Below are 20,043 nucleotides of genomic sequence, written 5' to 3' on the forward strand. Positions count from 1 at the left end.
ATCATTCACATGTACAGACAGATCTCTCCGTTTGCAGCTCAGACTCCTGCAGATTGCAAATTAAGAGGGGAAGAAGACATGGGTAGTTTTACCTCTGATGCCAGTAATGCCATTTAAAGTAGAGCTTTCCATTTCATGCAGTCTATAGGAATTACACACAAATAACACAACCCATCATTCCAAACATTTTTACCACAACATGTCATTAGAAGTAGAAATAACACAGAACTGCAAAGATTTGGTTATTCAGAATGGATGTTTGCCATTCTGAAAGTGTCTCCCAGTTCTTAGACTCTCAAGACATTTCTTTTAATTAGAAATTTTAAAAGCCTATTTGAAACATGACTGTTTGCAAGAAAACACTTAGGCAGATATTTGGACCCACAGACCTTGATGGTATTTAAGCATATGTGCTTCCCTGCTTCACAGATTTCCACGTTCAGGAAAATCTTCAAAAGATCCAGTTGGCAGGCAAAGCTTGGATGTAGTTCCAATTTGGATCCTAAACTAACAATGCAAACTGTAAAATGAAGATATTTAATCTTGCCTAAAATGAAGATTTCAACAGAAGTGTGTCTACAACCATGATCAAATAACCCCTAACACTTGTTTTAACCTAAATATCTCCAGCTGACAGGGCCTCTATTACAATGAGTGTCCCTATTATTCATAAGCACAAAAATGCTTTTCTGGTCACATACCAAACTGTATCAGTATTACAGGTCTGTTCCCTTTTGCTCTGTGGCTCAGATGAACAAATGCTATAAATCACAGAGGTGCAGGGCTGGAAAAGGGCTTCTACTTTAAAGGCACAGATTCATCTTTAACAAAAAAAAAAAAAAAAAAAAAAAAAAAAAAAAAAAAAAAAAGAGGAAAAAAAAGAAAAAAGAGTTTGTGTCAACTCCAACATCCCTCTTCTTCCTCTGCTCCTTTGTCTCCAGGCTCCCAAACCAAGGCACTGTGTCCTAGGACACTGCAGCCCAAGCCAAGTAGCTCCATGTAAGAGGCTGAATGAGGGATGTGGGACTCCAGGGGCTCTCCAAAATGCAGTTTATTACATCCAAGAGGTCACAGAAGTCCAGGGTTATGGGTGACAGAGCTGTGCCTACAGCTGTCAGCTCCAGCTGCAGGCAGGCCTGGAGACCCTTTGGTTTTGGTCACATTGCATTATATAATATTGCTTTTCTTTGCTGAGCATCTTAATACAGAAGAACCAATCTATACCTTAACTATTACCTATAGCCTATCATAACTGCTATAATTACCATATTCATGTTACTGTTCTCCAAGCACTAAAAGTTAGTACATTACAGTTTAAGCTAGATGTTTTTCAGTTTTCTTGCAATGGAAAATTCTGAGACCTTTTTTCTACTTGCAACATTGGCAGGCTTGTTTGCCTGTGCTTTCTGCTTGGTAAAAACATCTTCTTGTTTGGGGTGGGTTTATCCTTTTCTCTAAGCCATAAAAACCCCTTGTAACTAACACACCCTTTGCCTCCTTGGTTATCCAGTAAGGCTGGCTCAGCAATTCTTTTCTTCTATATCAAAACTTGCTTTCATTTCTATTCCTTCTTCAGATTTTGCATTCAAAAATCTTTCTGCCAAGCATCCATATCTGTGAGACCTTCTTGTCAAACTTTCATCCTTCCCAACACCTCCACAGTTCAGATGTTTTGCCCCAGCCAGGAAGGTTTCAGGACCAGGACACCATGCAGATATGATCCCCAAGCTGCCCATTAGCATGGTAGCTAAGCAGCTGGATATTAGTCATGGCAACAGAGAAAACCCACGTGTAAAGAACATTAAAACACCTCACATAAGCAGCTAGAAAGCCACAAGGCCAAAGACAGACTTGGGAATCCCAGATTAAAATCTGCAGTGTCCATAATTTACAGTCCTACTCCAACTTCCCTGGTTAGAGGTTTCAGAACAGCACAAATACTGCTCTCCTGGGGATTTATTTCAGGAAGGAATGGCATTAGACTCGATTGCTTTGGCAGTACAGTGACAAACAGCAGCAGAGCTAATTTTATTGTAGCAACCTGCCTTATTAATATTAAAATAAGGAAGCCAGCCAATCCATTTTTAACGGGATCTCTCCATTATTTATTTCACAAACTGCACAAAAAATTTACTTTTGCTATGAAATACTTAGCCCGGCATAAAGTAAACAAGGTGTAAAAAAAAAAAAGGTCTTGCATATTATACTGTGACCTCAATTTCCAGTCCCATCTTTACAATCTAAGACTATTTACTGCTCTCCCAGGGGGTGAAAAATCACAAAACACTGCCCCAAGCTACAGGCTTTGCTTTGAGTATCAATGTGAATTTATCTAACCTATGCAGCAGCCCAGGTACACACCTACACTCACTCTGAGATACAGAAGTGCATATTTTTTTAGTCCAGTTCACAGAGAGAGCAGCCAAGGCAACTACCCAGGGACCCCAATGGCCTTCCCACACTTGGGATGCTCCACACCACTTCTGGAAGAGATCATTCCATAGCCACTTCCCAGAGAATCATTTTGCTTGCAAACTGTTTGCTGCAATTAATGCTTCTCTCTGATTCCATTTCAGAGAAGGGACGAGCCTGGATCAGCTCGAGGAATTGGTGCCACAGCCCTGCAGTTCAAAAGCCACATGAGCAAACATCAATGCCCTCCTCATCACCACACTGGGGCTTGTCCCATCACTGTGATACCTGAGCTGGGCTGGTCAAACTGGGAGGTGTGGACCTGCCAGAGCACCCCTGAGCAGTGTAACTTAGGAAAACTGATTAAGCAGAAGATAGAATGAAGCTCCTCATTTCACTCCCACCATAACTCACCCCAAAGGAGCTTTCTATGCTAAAAGCTCCAAGCACTGCTGTTAGAATTTTTCAGTATCCACTCATTGGCAAGACTAAGAAAAGCAAGCACAAGCCTGATCAAAGTGACAAGCATATATTTACACGAGCTCCCTCCAAGCCAGTTTCTGAACTATCACCCTGCCCACACTCCAGCAGAACCACCTCTCCTGTGGTAAAAGAGCCAGGAGAAACAAACAGCTAAGCCCCAGAACAAATACACCATCCAAGATACCACCCATCCCCATCCCAGCTAAGGTAGCTCACAAACTACAAAACCTACCCCAAGCTCACAAATACACCTCTGGCTTAGCCAGACCTAAACGTGGTTTATGTCCCAAAAGCATATATTTAACAATTTTTGCAAGGCAGCCTAGAATTCAGTCTTTAACACACAAATTTTGCCCTAAACATTCCATTCCAATCTATTTCAAGTCAAATTATAAAAAAAAAAAAAGTTGTCAGATCATTCCCAAAAAGTGTGAATTGGCTTGTGGTTAGACAATGCAGCAAGTGCATTAAAAAAACCCCAACACTGCCAAAGTCCTCCTGGCAGAATTGTTCTGAGCAGACAAGTCAGAGTCATGAAATACAGTGAACTGAAAAAAGCCATCAGATATGAAAGTGCTCAGAGGAAAAGAATAAGGGGTGGGAGAAAGGAGAGTGTGAAAAAGACATGGTGCTTTATCAATTTTCAGCCACATTCCATACATCTGAGGAAACAACTTGCAAGCAATGTGCTTAGAGAGAAATTAAAGATTAAGAAGTTTCAACTTCAACAGCAGAAATGAAGCTGTTCTTTTTTGGTTTGAAATACAAAGCAATCCCATGTTATCAGAAATCAGAGAGCAGGTGTACCAACAGTGGACGGAGATAAATTAAACAAGTACTTCATCACATAAATACTTCATCAAAGAACAACACAGGCACCAGTGTGTTTACAGACATATGAGAAGGGAGCATTTTTTCCACTGCTTGCTCTATTTGAGGATTTTAGTGACTTGGTATGGAATAGATTTTGCTCTGCTCATACATTTTGATTTACTAAAACTCCAAAAACTGATTTAATGAAAAATTCCTTGCAGATCCAGCGATATGCCATTAGCAGGACTGCAGAGGAAACACTCTGCTGTGCAAATTCATCTAGACTTTCTACACTATTCCTACTGATATAGGAATCTTTCAGGCTTATAAATCCTTACCTTAATAAATTCACTGTGCTCTGAGCAGGCACTGGAATAGAAAGGGCCTGCACTGCTGTAAAACACAGCCATGGCAGGGCTGGCTCCCCCAGAGATGCTCTTTTCTGACTGTGAGCTGCCACCTGTCGGCCCAGGACAGAGTCCAGCTCATCCCCACCGAGCTCTGCCTTTCCCCAGGCATCTTCCAAATCCCTCCAAGCACCAGCTCTCTGCCTCCACACCTGGACAACCAGCAAACCATCTGCTGCTCACACTAGCCATGGAGAAACAAGCCTGCTGGAACATGGATAAGATGTTTCACCCATGGATAGATGCACTAGGTCAACTCCCTGACACTAATCCTTGAGCAGAGCAACACAAAGCAATTGCCAGCTGAAGCCTCCAGTGCCCATTCCCAGCCCACAGGACTGACTCCAGGTCTAGACAGAAAATATTTACTCACCCACCACTCAGATCTTAACTACTCTCAGCCCACAGCCTGGTATCACAAAGGTGGGTAGGAGCACATTTAGATCCTCACTGCAGGGCTCAGGAAAGGCAAGGCAGTCACATAAATCAAGCCAATAAAGTGTTTCTGCAGCTTTTACTGAGTGCTCGTTCCGAGCCACTCATAATTCAGACATTGGTTTTGATGTGACATAACATATGTTCACTTCTGTAATTACACATCTTTAAACAGAACACAGTTTTTGGTTGGTTTTTTTTCCTAATTAAACACCATAGCCAGAAATAACAGCATCAGACATGCTTTCTTAATTAATACAGCCATATATCTATCTGCAGGAGGGAAAATGTGAAAAGGAACAATCTGAGCAGATGAATGCAAAAGGGACAGCACTATTTTCATTAATAGCACCATAAACAACACTAAATGAATTTCCTCATAGACAAGACAGGATCCAGATTAGATTTATGCAGGGAAAGATAGATGGTGTAAAAACCCATTCCCAAATGGTGCACATACCAATTAAATCTCCAGATATTTGCATAGAATGTCAGTTTTCCACAAACATGAGTGTTCTCAACATTGAAGTTACGCTCATATCGCATTCAGCAATTAAAATTAAAAAAAAGTGAAGTCCTGTGTTTCCTCAAGGCCTTTTAGCTTTTAAATTTCTATGCCTCTTGTAAGAATTACTACTCACAACAGCACTCCCAAGAGCTTACTCTTGGCAAAGAGTGAAAAAGAGAAGGTGCTGAGGGAAGACAGAAAATGTGAACATAGCTCTTACCCATGCCTGCCTTGTTCAAACAAGCCTCTCTGGCAGTAGCCACGGGCCTGAGGCACTAGAGCACATCAGTCCTTTATCCCATCCCTCCCCACTCATTTGGGAGGCTGTTTAAGAGCTCTGCAATACAGCAAAAGCACGAGGCCTTTCAATGAGCTCGGCAGTGCTGCCTAATCTTTGGAGCTGCAAGGTTTTAAAAAAGAATGTTAAAATCCCAATGCTCACTGCATTATATATTCAGACAGAACATGGAAACTCAACATCCTAAGACCAACACGTGACAGGGCAGACCTTAACTGGGAGAACGTTCGGCAAGGCTCATGAAATGCAACACAATAATGCCTTGCACTGCTTTTTTCCCCCTGCCTGCAGCTGTAGTTCCCCTTGCCCATGGCCATTTGCTCCATGGTGGCAAGAGAGGAGCCCCTGGAGACAGAAAGATGCAGCTCCCTGCAGCAACAGCACACCTGGAGCTAGGGGAACACAGGGAACAGCACCTGCCCTCCAGGAGAGAGGAGACAGAGCTCTGGGTAAGGGCCTGCCATGCCCCTCTCCACATTCCTGAAGGAAAACTCCTCCTGAGGGAAAAGTGCTTTATTTCAGAGGATTCCCTCAACCTCAGACCCAGGTTGCTGACAGTGGGACACCACAAACAGATGCTGACATTTAACTCCAAAGGCTGCAAAGATAATCAGAACGTACCAAAGGCACTGGCTGCTCCCTGGCACTGGAGGGCAGGAGAGGCACTGAAACGTCTCAAAATCCCTCCTGTTTCCCCAACAGCCTGGGAAGGAGCTCCCTGTGCTGGATTTCAGCAAGTACCAGTGTGATCATGGTAAACCTTCCTAGCAGCACACTAGTCCTCAGCATTTGCTCCTCACACAGCTCAAGGGCCTGTCTGCTGAACCCCATCCAGAACACGTCAGCTGTAATGTCAAGCTCAAGAAATTCTGCAATTCAGACATTACCAGAGACACAGCAGATTCAATAAATTATAAGCCTTTCTGATCAGTTCAGACTTGTCTTTTACAGTGTTTTACTTTGACATGCTGTCTAGAAAAAAAAAAAAAAAAACACTTCTTAATTGTGCATTCACTGTGTCAAGCAAAGACAAATGTTGGTAACTGCACATCTTCCAGTGTAGCACAGGAAGAAGGCACCATGACAAGTTCAAAGTATGCTACAACAGACTTGTCAGCCACACTGAGGTGAGGAAAATTCTGCAGGAGAAACCTCAGGGATGCTGCACCCTCTGCTCAGGTTTAGCAGATGGCTTATAAAAAAGGAGTGTTCCTTAGCAGCTACTGAATCCAGCAACAGTAATAGCAGAAAAAGGGCAAAAACATAAATGGTGAGAGTTACTAGGAAGACAGGAGGACAAAGAGAATAGAAGTGTAAGCTGAGGGAATAAGGGAGGAAAACCAAAAAATGAAAGCTGACAGACTAATATAGCCCATAAAGATCTGGAAAGTAATTATGCCTCTGAGTCAGAATCAATAAGGTTAATAAAATTCCCTCCTCTGTCCTCACTGGAATTGATGAAGACATGGAAAAAATGCAGAAAACTACTTTTCACTGAAACTAGTGCCCAAGGTTTCCTGGTTTTCTACTAGGTGGAGCATCGAGCTGGGCTGCTACTTTAACACTTTCCTCAATAACATGGTTTATGAAACAGCAGTGACTGTCAGGTTTTCTGTGAAAGGAAGGCATTGCAACAAGATTAGACCAAGCATAAGCCTTACACGGTACTGGAAATAGCCAGTGAGCCAAACTCGACCATGACAAACAAAAGATTAATCAAATTGCAAACCTAAGGGTCAGAAGACATGTTTATCTTCATTTTTGCCCACCAGAAGTAATTAAACTGAATTCATTTTGGCATGCTGGAGACACATGCAGGAATTCCAAGCACAAGAGACATAATAGCTCTATTTGTTTGATTACTACAAATTCACAAAAGGGGAGGGGCATCCAATTTCATTCAGAGGCCCAGAAGCAGACAGGGGGAATTAGTGGAAAAAAGAACCAGTGTTTGTACAACATCTCCTGATGATCATGAGGGATATAACATCACTACACCCATTTAAAAAGCTCAACAGCCTCCACACATAATCAAATTACAGGGCACACAGATTAATTTCAGCTGTAGAAATAAAAGAAGCACAGGCAGTATTCCTGCCTGGAAACAGGAAGAATATTGTGCTCACAAATTACTGCTATTACCTGGCCAAACCGTCACAGATTTGGAGAAAGCTGGGGCGGTATCATTGAAATTTAAAATGCGAGGTAAATAAGAATTAGTCAAATATTGAATGTGCTAAAAAGGGAAGTTTATATCAATTATATCCTTCTCAGAGAGAATGAGAACTCCCCAGGTGTGCCTCCCAAGTTCAGCGAAGGAAACAGCTTCAACTACAGGTTTTCAGCTGTGTCTTGTACACTTGGATTTGTTCTGTGTGAATAAGAATCAATAAATGGCATTTGAGAATAATGTGCCAGTACATGATCACCAAAGCAGCAGCAGACGTTGAGACATCACAGCAGTAAATATCTGAGATGGAAATTCACAAGGGGTGTCAAAAGCCTTTGAAAACCTTGTCCATCAATTACTGGCCCAGTGCTTTAATGCAATTAATGGGCGAGAATTCCCAAGCAGACACTTCAGTGCATCGATGTGAGCCTCCAATTCAGATTGTTCTTAAGTCTTTATAGATCTAACAGAGTTTGTGATTACTTCTTCTAAAGAGTTGGCCAGTGCAAGGTTTGAACTTTCACTTACTGCCTCTGGAGTCACCAACCTGCTGACAGATGAGCACAGTAAATTCAGAGAACCTGAATAAAGTTTATCATGGATTATGGATCCCAGTTTATCATAGATTATGGGTCCCCTCCTCCTTCTCCTGCTCAGCAACACAGTTTGCTCCTTTAGCTGTTTCCCCTCCCAGTTTATAAATTCACATGGCCAGGGAAGGACCTGCCACAGGCCCCAGGATCCTGGTTCAGCAGACACTGCAGCTCTGCCCTGCCAAAAACCACGAGCTGGAGGCGCCCTGAAGGGACCTCTTACCTAACACACAAAAGCAGCCAACCCCAAGAACCACCCCAGGCCACCAACCATGCCTGTCCTTGCCACAACTACCTCACAGTGAGTTAGTTCTGACTACATTAGCACTACCTCTTACCACCTTTCATCATCTCTGAGTTTATCATTTCAGGAATCACTTAAACTCTTGGTTCTGAAAACGTAAATACATGCAAAAGTCAGCTTGTGGAAGCTTTTCCCAGCTCAGGTTCAAAAGATTAAGAATTCCATGCAGAGCTTGAGCTCCTTGTCCATCATGTGTCACGAATACCCTTGTACCTCTGAAAATCCTTTAGAGCTGATGGAAGTGTTCAATTTGCAGGGAAAGAAAACAGTGTTGCTAAGGAACTGCAAAGGAAAAAAGGCCAGAGTGTGGTAGCCTGAAATGAAATTATTTAAATTAATTGGCCGTTGATATGTTGGGTATTTGGCACATTATCAGCAATTCAGCAGGCTTTGTTTCAAACTTGGGCTGAAAGAACAGTCAGAACATGACTGTACACTTAATTTAGGGATTAGCTCCATTCTCTCTTCTCACACAACAGACCCTGTTCATCTTGGTGGATTTCAGACAAAATTTTAAAAGCAAATCACGTGAATATCGGTTTGAACTAAAGCTATGCATACTCTTACTGAGACTCCTTTCCTTTTAAATGAAGTCAAAGGGTTCTCTCCAAATTTATTCTCACTGGTAGACCAACAGATGTACTTTTCCAGCAAGTACTGGCTTTTACACTTTGCTCATTTTGGCAGAGATCTCAGCCATGCACAGAACTAAATGTATTTCATGGATTTTTGTTTTGCAACATTTTCACTTCAGGAAAATTGTTTGTAATCATTAAAGATTTCATTCAGTGGAAGACTTTTCAAGTTCTTAACTGAGAATTTAATTTCAATTGTTTTAAAGAGCATTCCCTTCTCTTTCTCCTATTTTTTGAGACAGATCTTTCCTGAGTGAAGGTTTTTTCCTCTTCTTTTATCTTTTTCCTTCACTTTACTGAAATAGAAGAGAGTTAAGACTGCAGAGACTGCACGTCTGGTGTGTTAACTTACAAGATGTCAGGTAGCAAAGTGACAACCTCACCCTCCCCCTCTCTTACTGAGATTTTGGGGTTTTATTGCTGAACACTGGCAGATGAGCAGGCTTTGCCACATGAATAAAAATAACAAAAAATAACCAAATAACAACAGCCAGCAAATACCAATATCTAACAGCAATAAAACTTAACACTTCTATGAAACAAACAAGCAGCAGGTTTTCACGAGTGGTTTCCAAGGAGCTGATTCACTGACCAAAATGAGGTGTGTGACCCACCCATCTCCTCCTCACCCACCACTGCCTCCTTGCATCCTTGCCAGTGCATTCCTAGATCTTCATTTGCTTTGCACCTAAAGGCTGAATTTATCGGTTTTGCAATGCCTAGTTGATCAAATAAAAGGTAAGACCTCTCCCTCAAAATTCCATTTGCTTTAACTTTCTTGTGATGGAGAATCACAAAACCCACTAGTTATGCTATAACTATATTCTTTTTTTTCCCTTGTAAATATCTATTTTTATTGGAGCATCAAAACTGCTGGATGAGCACCATACAAGAAATGTTTCCATTAATACAATGAGCTTTACATACACAAGCTAACTCCAACTTCCAGTCTATACAATTTTTGTCTGGTCCATTAAAAAAAATATTCAGACTCTCAAGCCTTTCCAAACACTGTTTGGGACAGTTATGGAGTAAAAACATTTAATATGCATCCCATGCTTTTTGAAAAACATGAGTACAGCAGGTGAGAATTGCAGTGAAAGACACACCAGTATGTGTGGCCATGAGAGATAACATTGTATTACCATAGTTCTTTCATCCCTTTTTGGGAATTGCAAAACTTGAAGCCTTCAGAGAAAATAACACAGGTGCTGCCCCACTCCCTGAATTCATGTCACATTTCACTTGTCACTCTTTTGTAACAGAAATTAAAAAAAAAATTTAACAAAAAAAATTAAAAAAAAAAAAACAAAAAAAAAACCCTGCTACTGCAAATGAAAAACAAGAAAAAGGTAAAAGAGAAGTTGAAAGTAAAAAGTTGTCCAGCAGTGTGTTTTTTCTGAAATCTCAAGGCACCCTTCACATAAGTGGATGGCACTGCCAGTCACAGCTCAGCCTCTTGTGCTCCCTCTTCTGTGCAGCAAATAATTGTAGTGCAGCAAGAGTGGTTCCTTTCCTCAAAATACTTCTTGTAATGTTGTTACAAAAAGGATTCTTTCCCTTGAACTGTTTTCCATTTGTACAAGTGTTTTCTTTCTGAAGACACTGTTTTTATATTGCAGCTTTCCTGCTTTGCTGCCCCCTAAAAAGGCTCCAGAAAACCAGGGGAAAAACATATATAGGTTTAAGAAAGACCACACAGACACCACAAGATAATCAGCAGGTAGGGATTCTGACCTACAAAGTCCTTTGCCAAAAAACTAAGAAATTCTGTGAGCCTATCATCTTGAAGCAGACTGAGCAGTAATTAGTGTCTGACTAGATGATGGCTACTTCAGAACAGATTTTCTATGTACTAACAGCTTTTACTAACAGAAAAAACAACATACTCTAGTGTGTTCTCAAAGGTCATTAGTGACCTCAAGGGCAGGAGCTGCCATTTGAGACCTTGTTGTTTGCAAAAAGTATTATTTGCCTTACCTGCTCTACCCAACAGTGCCAACACAGCCAGCATTCACTGCTAACCTTTTGCCTGCCCTGCAGAACCACTCACAGCTCAGTCTGGGAGCCCAAGACCCAGAAGCAGAGAGACTGAAGAGATTCACTTACCTCCACAGTGGCCTCACCCACACTGGAAATAGAAATCAGGGAATTCAGGCAGGGGAGGGAGTTTGATAAAGAGAAAGAACTGTGGTGGCGTTAAAAGGGGTCCCAGGATGAGGGAAGAGATGAGAATCTTGACTCCATGTTTCAGAAGGCTGATTTATTATTTTATGATATATATTGTATTAAAAGAAAATTATATACTAAAACTATACTAAAGAATAGAAGAAAGGATTTCATCAGAAAGCTAGAAAGGAAAGGAATGGAATGATAATAAAATCTTGTGACTGACCAGAGAGTCTGAGACAGCTGGACTTTGATTGGCCATTAATTAAAAACAACCACATGGACCAATCAAAGATGCACCTGTTGCATTCCACAGCAGCAGATAATTATTGTGTTTCTTTTTCCTGAGGCTTCTCAGCTTCTCAGGAGAAAAAACCCTGGCAAAAGGATTTTTCATAAAGTGCGTCTGTGACAAAGAACCCCTAAGCTTTACACACAGAAAGCTTAGAGAAGGGAAAGGAAACAGACAGCGGCCATTTTTGAAGCTGCAGTCACTTACCTGCCAAGGCACCAGGCCAGCACCCATGACACCCTGCTGGTGACACAGCTGCTGTCACAGGTGACTCGTGCACAGGCTGGGGGGGAGGACACAGCATGCTCACCGTGCACACAGAGGTGTGGTCCCCAGTCTGCACTCTGTTCTGGGCCAGCAGCTGCTCCAGGAGGCCGGGGCAGCGCAGCAGCCAGGAGAAGGCCAGCAGCAGCTCCCGGCTGCCCGTGGAGCCATCGGCCGGCAGCCGCTGCAGCTGGGGCCGCCCGTAGCCGCGGTACCACAGAGCCCACTGCACAAACCTCACCTGGGCACCTGGAGGAGAAAAACACCACAGAGTGACACCCTGCAGCACTGCATGCACCCAGCCAGCCCCACAGCGCTGCCTCCTCAGAGGGCAGCACCTTCACCCAGCCTCAGGAGGGCAGGGGAGACTTGGTCTTTATCAAGCGTCATTGTAGCCTTGAGCTGGAGATAGAAATGGGCTGGATGAGATGCTCGGGCTTTTGTGTGGAATGGCTGAATCTTTATTGTACATAGCTTACTTTTATATGGTGTTAGAAGTACCCTGTTTGAATTTAATTGGATAGCTAATTACTGAAACTCAGTTGATTGGTTGGTAATGGTTAATGTACATGTTGATCAAATTTTTTTCTTTCCAATAGTTTATATTTTTTCATGGACTCACAGGATAGACTTTTTATTTTTGTAGCTGTGAACTCTTTTCTCATAAGAATAGATTGTTATGTAAACTGATTTTTATTTTTATAATTTTTTTTCTCAGGTTAGTTTAGCCAGAATAGTAAGGTTTGAACCATGTTTTATAAGGCTTTTCTTTTATAAGGTTTTATCTATAAGCCACAATCAACAACTGGTGAAGGACAGCAGGGAAAGGATAAAAGCCTTCGTTATACTGCCCCATTCTGATTGCAGGAACTGCTGCTCAGGGAAGAGAAGAAATTCAAAGTTGGGATCAAGACCCAACTTTGAATTTCCAGGAGGTAATGGCCTCCTGGAAATTAACAAAGGCAACTAGCCACCCCCACCACAATGGGACTCCAATTCACCTATTCATTTTTTATGAGTCACCAAGCATGCTATGAATTAGTAAACACTCTGAACAACTCTACTCCTGAACTAAACTGGAATTTAGAGATAGGAGCTTCACAGCCTGCTGCAAATCTCTGAGCGCCAGAGAGCAGAGATAATGCAGCACAGCACATGGGCTATTAAATTCTCAGGAATGCTCTGATCCATATTCCTTCACACCAGCAAATGTTACCTGACAGCTACAAGACAGGCACTGCACGGCTGTAAAATACTGAGGAAACATAGAGAAAGTTATTATTAAAAAAGGTTCTGCCCAATAAACCTTGGCTCTGTACTAAGGCAAAAACAGAATAAAGAACATAATTAAGGGGACAATGAAAACAACACATACTGGCTAAGAACCAACAGCTGTAAAAAGAAGACCTGCTCAGAAAGTTTCTGAAGTTCTCTGAGGGCTACAAGAAGCAAGTGATTAAGGAAGATTCAACCAGGGCAAGACATTTAGACTTCCCACTGGGATTCAGCTTGCACAAAGAAACCAAGGCACTGCAGTGGGGGGAGAGGAAAAGCCTTGGATCAATGACAAGTACCCAGCAGACAAGAACCAGAGGGCAGGAACAAACAGTGGTTTCACACGAGGGCTCTGTGCTAAACAGCTGCTGTTCAAACAACTCAAAATGACACTTAGACAACGTGACAGTGACAGAAAACTTGGTGCTGCTGTGATATTAGTAGTAAAGAATGCAGGCAGATCATGAAGGACTGCAGAACCTTGAGCCTAAGCTTTAAAAAGACAGATAAAAGTATTTTTAGAAAAAATGAAAAATTATGTGCACAAAGAAAGAAATGTTCCTAACTTTACTGACTTACAACATGAGACTGGACCTGGAAGTGCTCTGTGGGCTCAGGAACACCATCTCAGATGGTAAGGTTTTTAATGACAGTATCACAACTGGTTCTGACAGGCATCCAAAGGCAAGCTCAGTGTGAGAAACCTAGCAAGGACACTGAACAGAACACAAGTACCCACTGTGACCCTGTGATTATTTCTTCTCTCCCATTAAGGCTACAGAAAAATTGGAAAGAAATGAAGAGAAAGGACAAGTACAACCACAAGAACAGAACAGCTGCACTGTAAGAAGCGATGAAGTAGGCCAAGAAGAGCAAGAATGGATATGACAAAACTCTTCAAAATCCTGAGTGCTGTGCAATTGGTGAAGAGTGGATGATTTGTTTGCACAACACTCAACACAAGAACTGTGAGCCAACAAAGTTAGCAAGCATGTGAGTCAAAACATGATAAAAGAGATGCTCTTCACACACGCAGCAAAATTCTGAAATTGCTCACTGTGGGACTCCATGGACTCCTAAGAGTCACTCAGGCTCAAGGAGAAACTGGATTCACAGAACAGCAGTTCATGGAAACTTATGAAACACAAACATATCCTCTCTGGATTGCAAAGTCTGAGATGGAAACTGCTGGAGGCTGAAAGAGTATCCCCCATGCCATGAAAGCATCCTTCTAGATTTGCTCTTTTCTTTCCCTTTGACAGCTGTCACAGCTGGGTGGAGCTAGAGGAATCTACAGTTTCATGCAGTTCAGGCATTCCTACAAAGACCTAAATCACTCCATTTGCCCTTTTCACAGACCCTGTAAATGGAACAAGCAGCTTCCCTTCCCCATGTCAGGGTGGCAGAAATGCCTGTGGCTTGCTAAAAATCTTACTGGAGATGTGCTCTCCAATCCTTCAAGCACAGGAGGAGCAAGGAGATATTTCAGATTTTATTTTGATCACTTGTGAACATTCCAACATGAGCAGGATTTTCATGACATCCTTTCCTTTTCTGTGTCCATTTGTCAAGAAAGGAACTGCCATAACAGATAAAGGAAGGAATCCTCCAAAAGGAAGGATGGTCAGTACATGCTTTCCTCCTTTTTCAAAGCAAATAAGCATCACATGCTGCCATCTGCAGTTCAAGGAGCTCCTTAAAAAATCACATATCAAAGTGGAGGAAAGGAGAGCAGGTCAGGTGGTTTTTATTTTCTTTTATCACCATTTCCCTGCTCTGATATATCACTCAGGCCAGATCCACCAAGGCAATTCACCACCTGAATTTCAGGGTTGTTCTGGTCCTTTATCTCCCTCTGCAACATACTGCTGTCACAGGAGAGGGTGCAGCTGGTGTGCCAGGCAGGAATTGGGAATGAGCAGTCAAGGCATGGATCTGAGGCTCAAGGAGCCTTCCTGTAACCTTAGAGAAGTCCCTTAGTTTTCCCCATCTCCAGAGTGCTCAAGTTAAAATGCAAAAGTATAAATGGCAACAAAAGTATAAATGGCAGTTATGTGAGCACCCAGGACCAAGATGGATTCTTCCATAATGTGTGACCAAGAGAGAGGAAAAAACATCACTCAGGTAGAAAAGACACACCAGACACCTCTCTGACATCTTCTCATGGCACTAGGATGGGGAAATTTATATTGAAAGACCTTCACAAGGCTCCCAACTAATCCCCTTCTCCACAGATAGTATTTATAAAACTATATTCAGCAAGTAAGACCAAGCTGGGGATGAACCTCAGGGTTCAGCTCACTTAAAACTATACTCTTCCACTCCTGACAAATATTTTCAGTGATTTACAAGATGATATTCAAATAAGAGCTATGCACTAGGCTGGCAGGCTAAAATGGAAAGGAATTACAAACCAAGTACAAGCAGAGACACAGACACATGACTTCATGCACTCAGACAAGGAACACCTGCACAGGTAGTGGTATTATGGGAAACTACTGCTTCAGAAAAACATTTTCTGTTACTTTTGTCAAACAAACAATCTATTGCAGCTCCACACCTCTTTCCCATGCCATAAAAACTGAACAGCAATCCCAGAAAATAAATGTGTCCTCCGACTATCCAAATGCATTTGGCACTGCTACCTGGTGTGGCTGTCAGGTTGTTAACCGAGTCCATCAGCCTCTGGGAAGAACAAGCAGCATGAAAGCACTAATCATGATTTCATCAGCAAGGTTATGCCCAGAGTATTCACACAGCTTACTCTGACTCTCCACTGTCCAGTGGCCCACTGCTGTGACATGTTTAAGGGGCTGGGTTTTACAGCAAGTTTACATCAAAGTTTACAGTTAAGTGTTTTTCACTGTGGGAAGAAAAAATTCTCACAGAACAAGAAACCAGGAGGCAGCAGCAGCAGAATTTTATAACCACTGACTGGTAGGCTTCAGTGGGATTCCTGAACTAGCCAAAGATCAGTGTTTCCTTTTGAAAAATAAAGGATACAAGATCACTGGAGAATGGCTTCTCTTTTCCAGAAAGCTGTTTCTATGCTCACAGTAACCCCTAGACCAAAGGAGTCTTCACAGCCTTCCTCTGGGATCTGGCAACTGCTGCCCTCCTTATTTTAACCAAGGTAATTAAGAGGTTGTACAAAAGAGCAAAGAAAAGCAAAGCTTGATCTGTGGACTAAGGCACTAGACTTGGATTAGAGGAATCTGTTTAAATTCTCTGTTGTGTAACAAGATCCTACACAAACCTGAGAAAGTTATTTAGTGCCTATGCCCAAGGCTTATTTCATTTGCATTAAATACACAAGAGACCAGAGCTGGGGCAGAGAAGAAAAGCAGTAAAGTATCGATTGTGTTCAGAGCAGACAACCCATTCACTTGCCAAGCAAAAGTAATTAGTGTCATTTGAAAAACAGTACAGCTCTCCAGCCCGAATTTCAGCTTTAATCACCAAGTTGTGACTAAAAAGGTTTCTCAGAAATCAGCTGAGCAGTTCTCAGCAGAACCACACACTGGTACCTCACAGCTGAGGCTGTGTTTGCTGTCCCCAGAGCCAGGAACCTGCCACGAGCACTAGGAAATTCTGTCCCCAAATGCTACAGGCAATCAGTATGGGAGCAGCCAGGCCCCAGTAAGGTTGCAATGTGCAGGACCACATCCACAATGCTGTGGGAGACAGTCAATAAACCGACTTGCCATACACAGCAGACTGTGGATGAGTGGAAAAATAAAGACAGCCAAATGAAAAACAGCAGTCCTGCGAGTAACAGGACTTCCTGCTGAGCTACCAGCTGAACTGTGCTGGTGGTTTTGCTCTGCATTCCACAATGCTGAACCTTTCTTAATTCCATTTACAGAGCCACCAGGCTCACAGCCAACCAGGGGCTCAAGCAGTGCCTGGTTTAGGGTGTTTTGCTTTCAAGGGCACAAGTGAATATTTAATGGAGTTGGTATGAGGAGACCTTGATTCATCACAATACAATTCTCATACAATGAAAAGGCCCTAGATAGACATGTTTCAAGAGAGAAGGTGGGGAGTAGTGGTACATTTAAGAAGTAAATAGTGTTTCTGCTGCTTTGAGAAGCCAATCTGCATTCAGCTCCTCTCTGAAGCAGTGGCCTTGTCCTTAGAGACATTATTCACAGTCCCCCTAAAATAATCACACAAAGTCCATTTCTTGTTTTATCTAGAACTTAAATCCAAAACACTGCCTTCATGGTTCTCACGTTGCAATTCCTGGCTCTGACACAGGACTGGATAGAAAATGACCAACAGACTCATGGTATGAATGGGAATGGGAAAAGAAGGAACCAAAGGAAAGCACTAAATCTACTTCTGTCTTTGCAGATACTGAAAATGCATAACATCACTGCAGAGATTTACCTGCAATAAAATGTCAAAGGGATGCAAGAGCCTGTGGAGCATCCCAGTTTCCAGGACAAAGCACATCAAAGAGCAGCAACCTGCCTCACAGCACGTTTCCTCATCACTAAACCTGAGGTCTGGTAAGTTGGGGACACAGGTGTGCAAAACAGAGCACTCACTACAGGGAGAAAGGAGCCAAAGGTGCTACAAAACCAGTCCCAGGACAGATGGAAACTGCAGTCAGCCAGAATGATGTTATTTACCTATGGCATCAGACTCTGTCCAGCTGCCCCCGTGGATCTGCTTCAGAAGCACATACAGCAGCTTCCAGAAGTCCAGGCTCTGCAAAAGAGAGGGGTGGAAGGGGAGATCAGCAAGAAAAATATCTGCCATATTAATTATTTAGTCTTAATTAGGCAATTAAGCCCATATCTGAACATCACACATGGAACAGCACATCTGCTGACCCAGCCAGCACCATCTGATCAGGCAGGTTCATGTATGTCAATGCTCCTGTTCATGTATGTTCACGTTCCTGCCTGGTGAACACAGAATCTATAGAAAGGAGCACCCAGAAAGAAAAGGGCTAATGTTGTACAGCAACACTCAGCACTCCTACAGAGAGACCCATGTGTGGAGCAGTCCAAAATCTGCTCTGATACAGCCGCATATGGCACAGCTCAGCCGCAGCCAAACAGGCACCTGAACACATCTGACCAGCGCCCAACTCAGAGAGGCACGACAGAATGAGCTGGAACTGGGAATGGTTTCTTGGCTGCACAAGGACAGCATGCTGACAAACTCAAACAGTGATTCTTACGGCTGGAATCTCAGTCAACACTCGTAAAACCCTTAAAATAGCCGAGGAAGGGAGGTACCCTGTGTGCGAGCTGGCAGCCTCGGAGGCAAAGCAGCCAGACCCCAGCTGGGTACGGCAAAGGGCAGCAACCCCAGGCGACACCGAGGAGGTGTCGCAGACCAGGGTGAAACACCAAGTTACAGCCACAGTGAGGCACAGCCCTTCCCAGAGCGGCGAGTTCGCTGAGATTCCCTAACACGTGTCAGCTGGGCGGACAGCGAACCGGGGCCGCACCGAGCCGGGGCCATAGCGAGCCGGGGTCACACCGCGGCCCCTCACGCAGGGCCTGCCCAAGGCTCAGTGCCCGTGGCGCTGCCGTGCAGAGCCGAGTGTGCCTCCGGGCCCCGTCGCACTCGGGGGTCCCGCTGGTCCCCGCTGCCCCGTGCCCCGCAGGGTCTCCGGGCGGAGCGGCCGGCGCTCACCGCCTGCGGCCGATCGAACCTGGCGCGGCGCAGGGTGTCGGGGGCGGGCCGGGCGTGGGGCGGCAGGGCCCGGCACAGCGCCCCGACGGCGGCAGACAGCGCCGGGCCCCGCTGCCGCTGCTCCTCCCGGGGCTGCTGCTGCTGCTCCCGGGACTGCTCCCGCTGCCGCCCGCGCATCACGCCGCTCCCGCCGCCCCGGCTCCAGCGGGAACGCTCTTCCGGGCCGCCCGCCCGCGGCAGCGCCCCCTGGCCGCGGGGAGGGGGCACTGCGGGCGCGCCAGCCCTGCCTCTCGCCCTGGATGTGTCTGCAGCTCCCTGCATGTCCCTGCCTCTCGCCCTGGATGTGTCTGCAGCTCCCTGCACGTCCCTGCATCTCCCTGGATGTGTCTGCAACTCCCGCATCTCCCTGGGTGTGTCTGCATCTCCCTGGGTGTGTCTACAATTCCCTGCATGTCTCTGCACCACCCTGCATCTCCCTGGATCTCTCTGCATCATCCTCCATCTCCTTGGGTGTCCCCGCCTGTCTCTGCACGTCCCTGCACCACCCTGCATGTCCCTGCATCACCCTGCATGTCCCTGCATCGCCCTGGATGTCTCTGCATGTCCCTGCACCACCCTGCATCTCCTTGGATGTCTCTGCATCTCCCTGCGTGTTCCTGCATCATCCTCCATCTCCTTGGATGTCCCTGCAACTCTCTGCATGTCCCTGCATCATCCTCCATCTCCTTGGATGTCCCTGCAACTCTCTGCATGTCCCTGCATTGCCCTGGTTGTCCCTGAAACTCTCTGCATATCTCTGCATCATCCTCCATCTCCTTGGATGTCCCTGCAACTCTCTGCATGTCCCTGCATTGCCCTGGTTGTCCCTGAAACTCTCTGCATATCTCTGCATCATCCTCCATCTCCTTGGATGTCCCTGCAACTCTCTGCATGTCCCTGCATTGCCCTGGTTGTCCCTGCATCTCCCTGGATGTCTCTGCACATCCCTGGATGTCCCCACACCTCCCGGACCGCCGGTGGTCCCGACGCTCCCTCGGCCTGCGCTCATGCCTGGGGGCACAGGACGCTCCCGGGCTGTCACCCACACGTGTCACCCCCACCCCGAGCCATGGACGCGCCTCCTGCCCCGGCAGAAAACACCCGGGAAGCCCTGCGAGCTCCCCCCACCCTTCCTGGCGGACAGAGCTGCTGCAAAAGCCGGCAGAACTATGGCAAAAGCACAGCTCACTGCAGTCCGAACAGCTCGGGGACACGGGGAGCAGCGCTGGGCAGCAGCTCTGCGATGTTCCTGCAATATCCCTGCGATGTTCCTGCGATATCCCTGCGGTAT

The 20,043-nt window shown here is 44.7% G+C and overlaps 1 protein-coding gene across 1 annotated transcript in view; it reads right to left on the reverse strand.

The window, feature by feature from the left end:
* TEDC1 (tubulin epsilon and delta complex 1) overlaps positions 1 to 18,890 on the reverse strand; it is a 70,977-nt gene extending 52,087 nt beyond the window's left edge. The window contains exons 1-3 of the mRNA XM_059478310.1: positions 18,714 to 18,890; positions 17,696 to 17,774; positions 11,830 to 12,032 (exon numbers count right to left, since the gene is read on the reverse strand). Coding sequence (XP_059334293.1) covers positions 11,830 to 12,032; positions 17,696 to 17,774; positions 18,714 to 18,890 — 459 coding nt within the window. The remainder of the gene's footprint in view (positions 1 to 11,829; positions 12,033 to 17,695; positions 17,775 to 18,713) is intronic.
* Positions 18,891 to 20,043: the final 1,153 nt, after the last annotated feature.

Source organism: Ammospiza nelsoni, chromosome 9 (assembly GCF_027579445.1).
Source record: "Ammospiza nelsoni isolate bAmmNel1 chromosome 9, bAmmNel1.pri, whole genome shotgun sequence".
Classification (NCBI taxonomy): Eukaryota; Metazoa; Chordata; class Aves; order Passeriformes; family Passerellidae; genus Ammospiza; species Ammospiza nelsoni.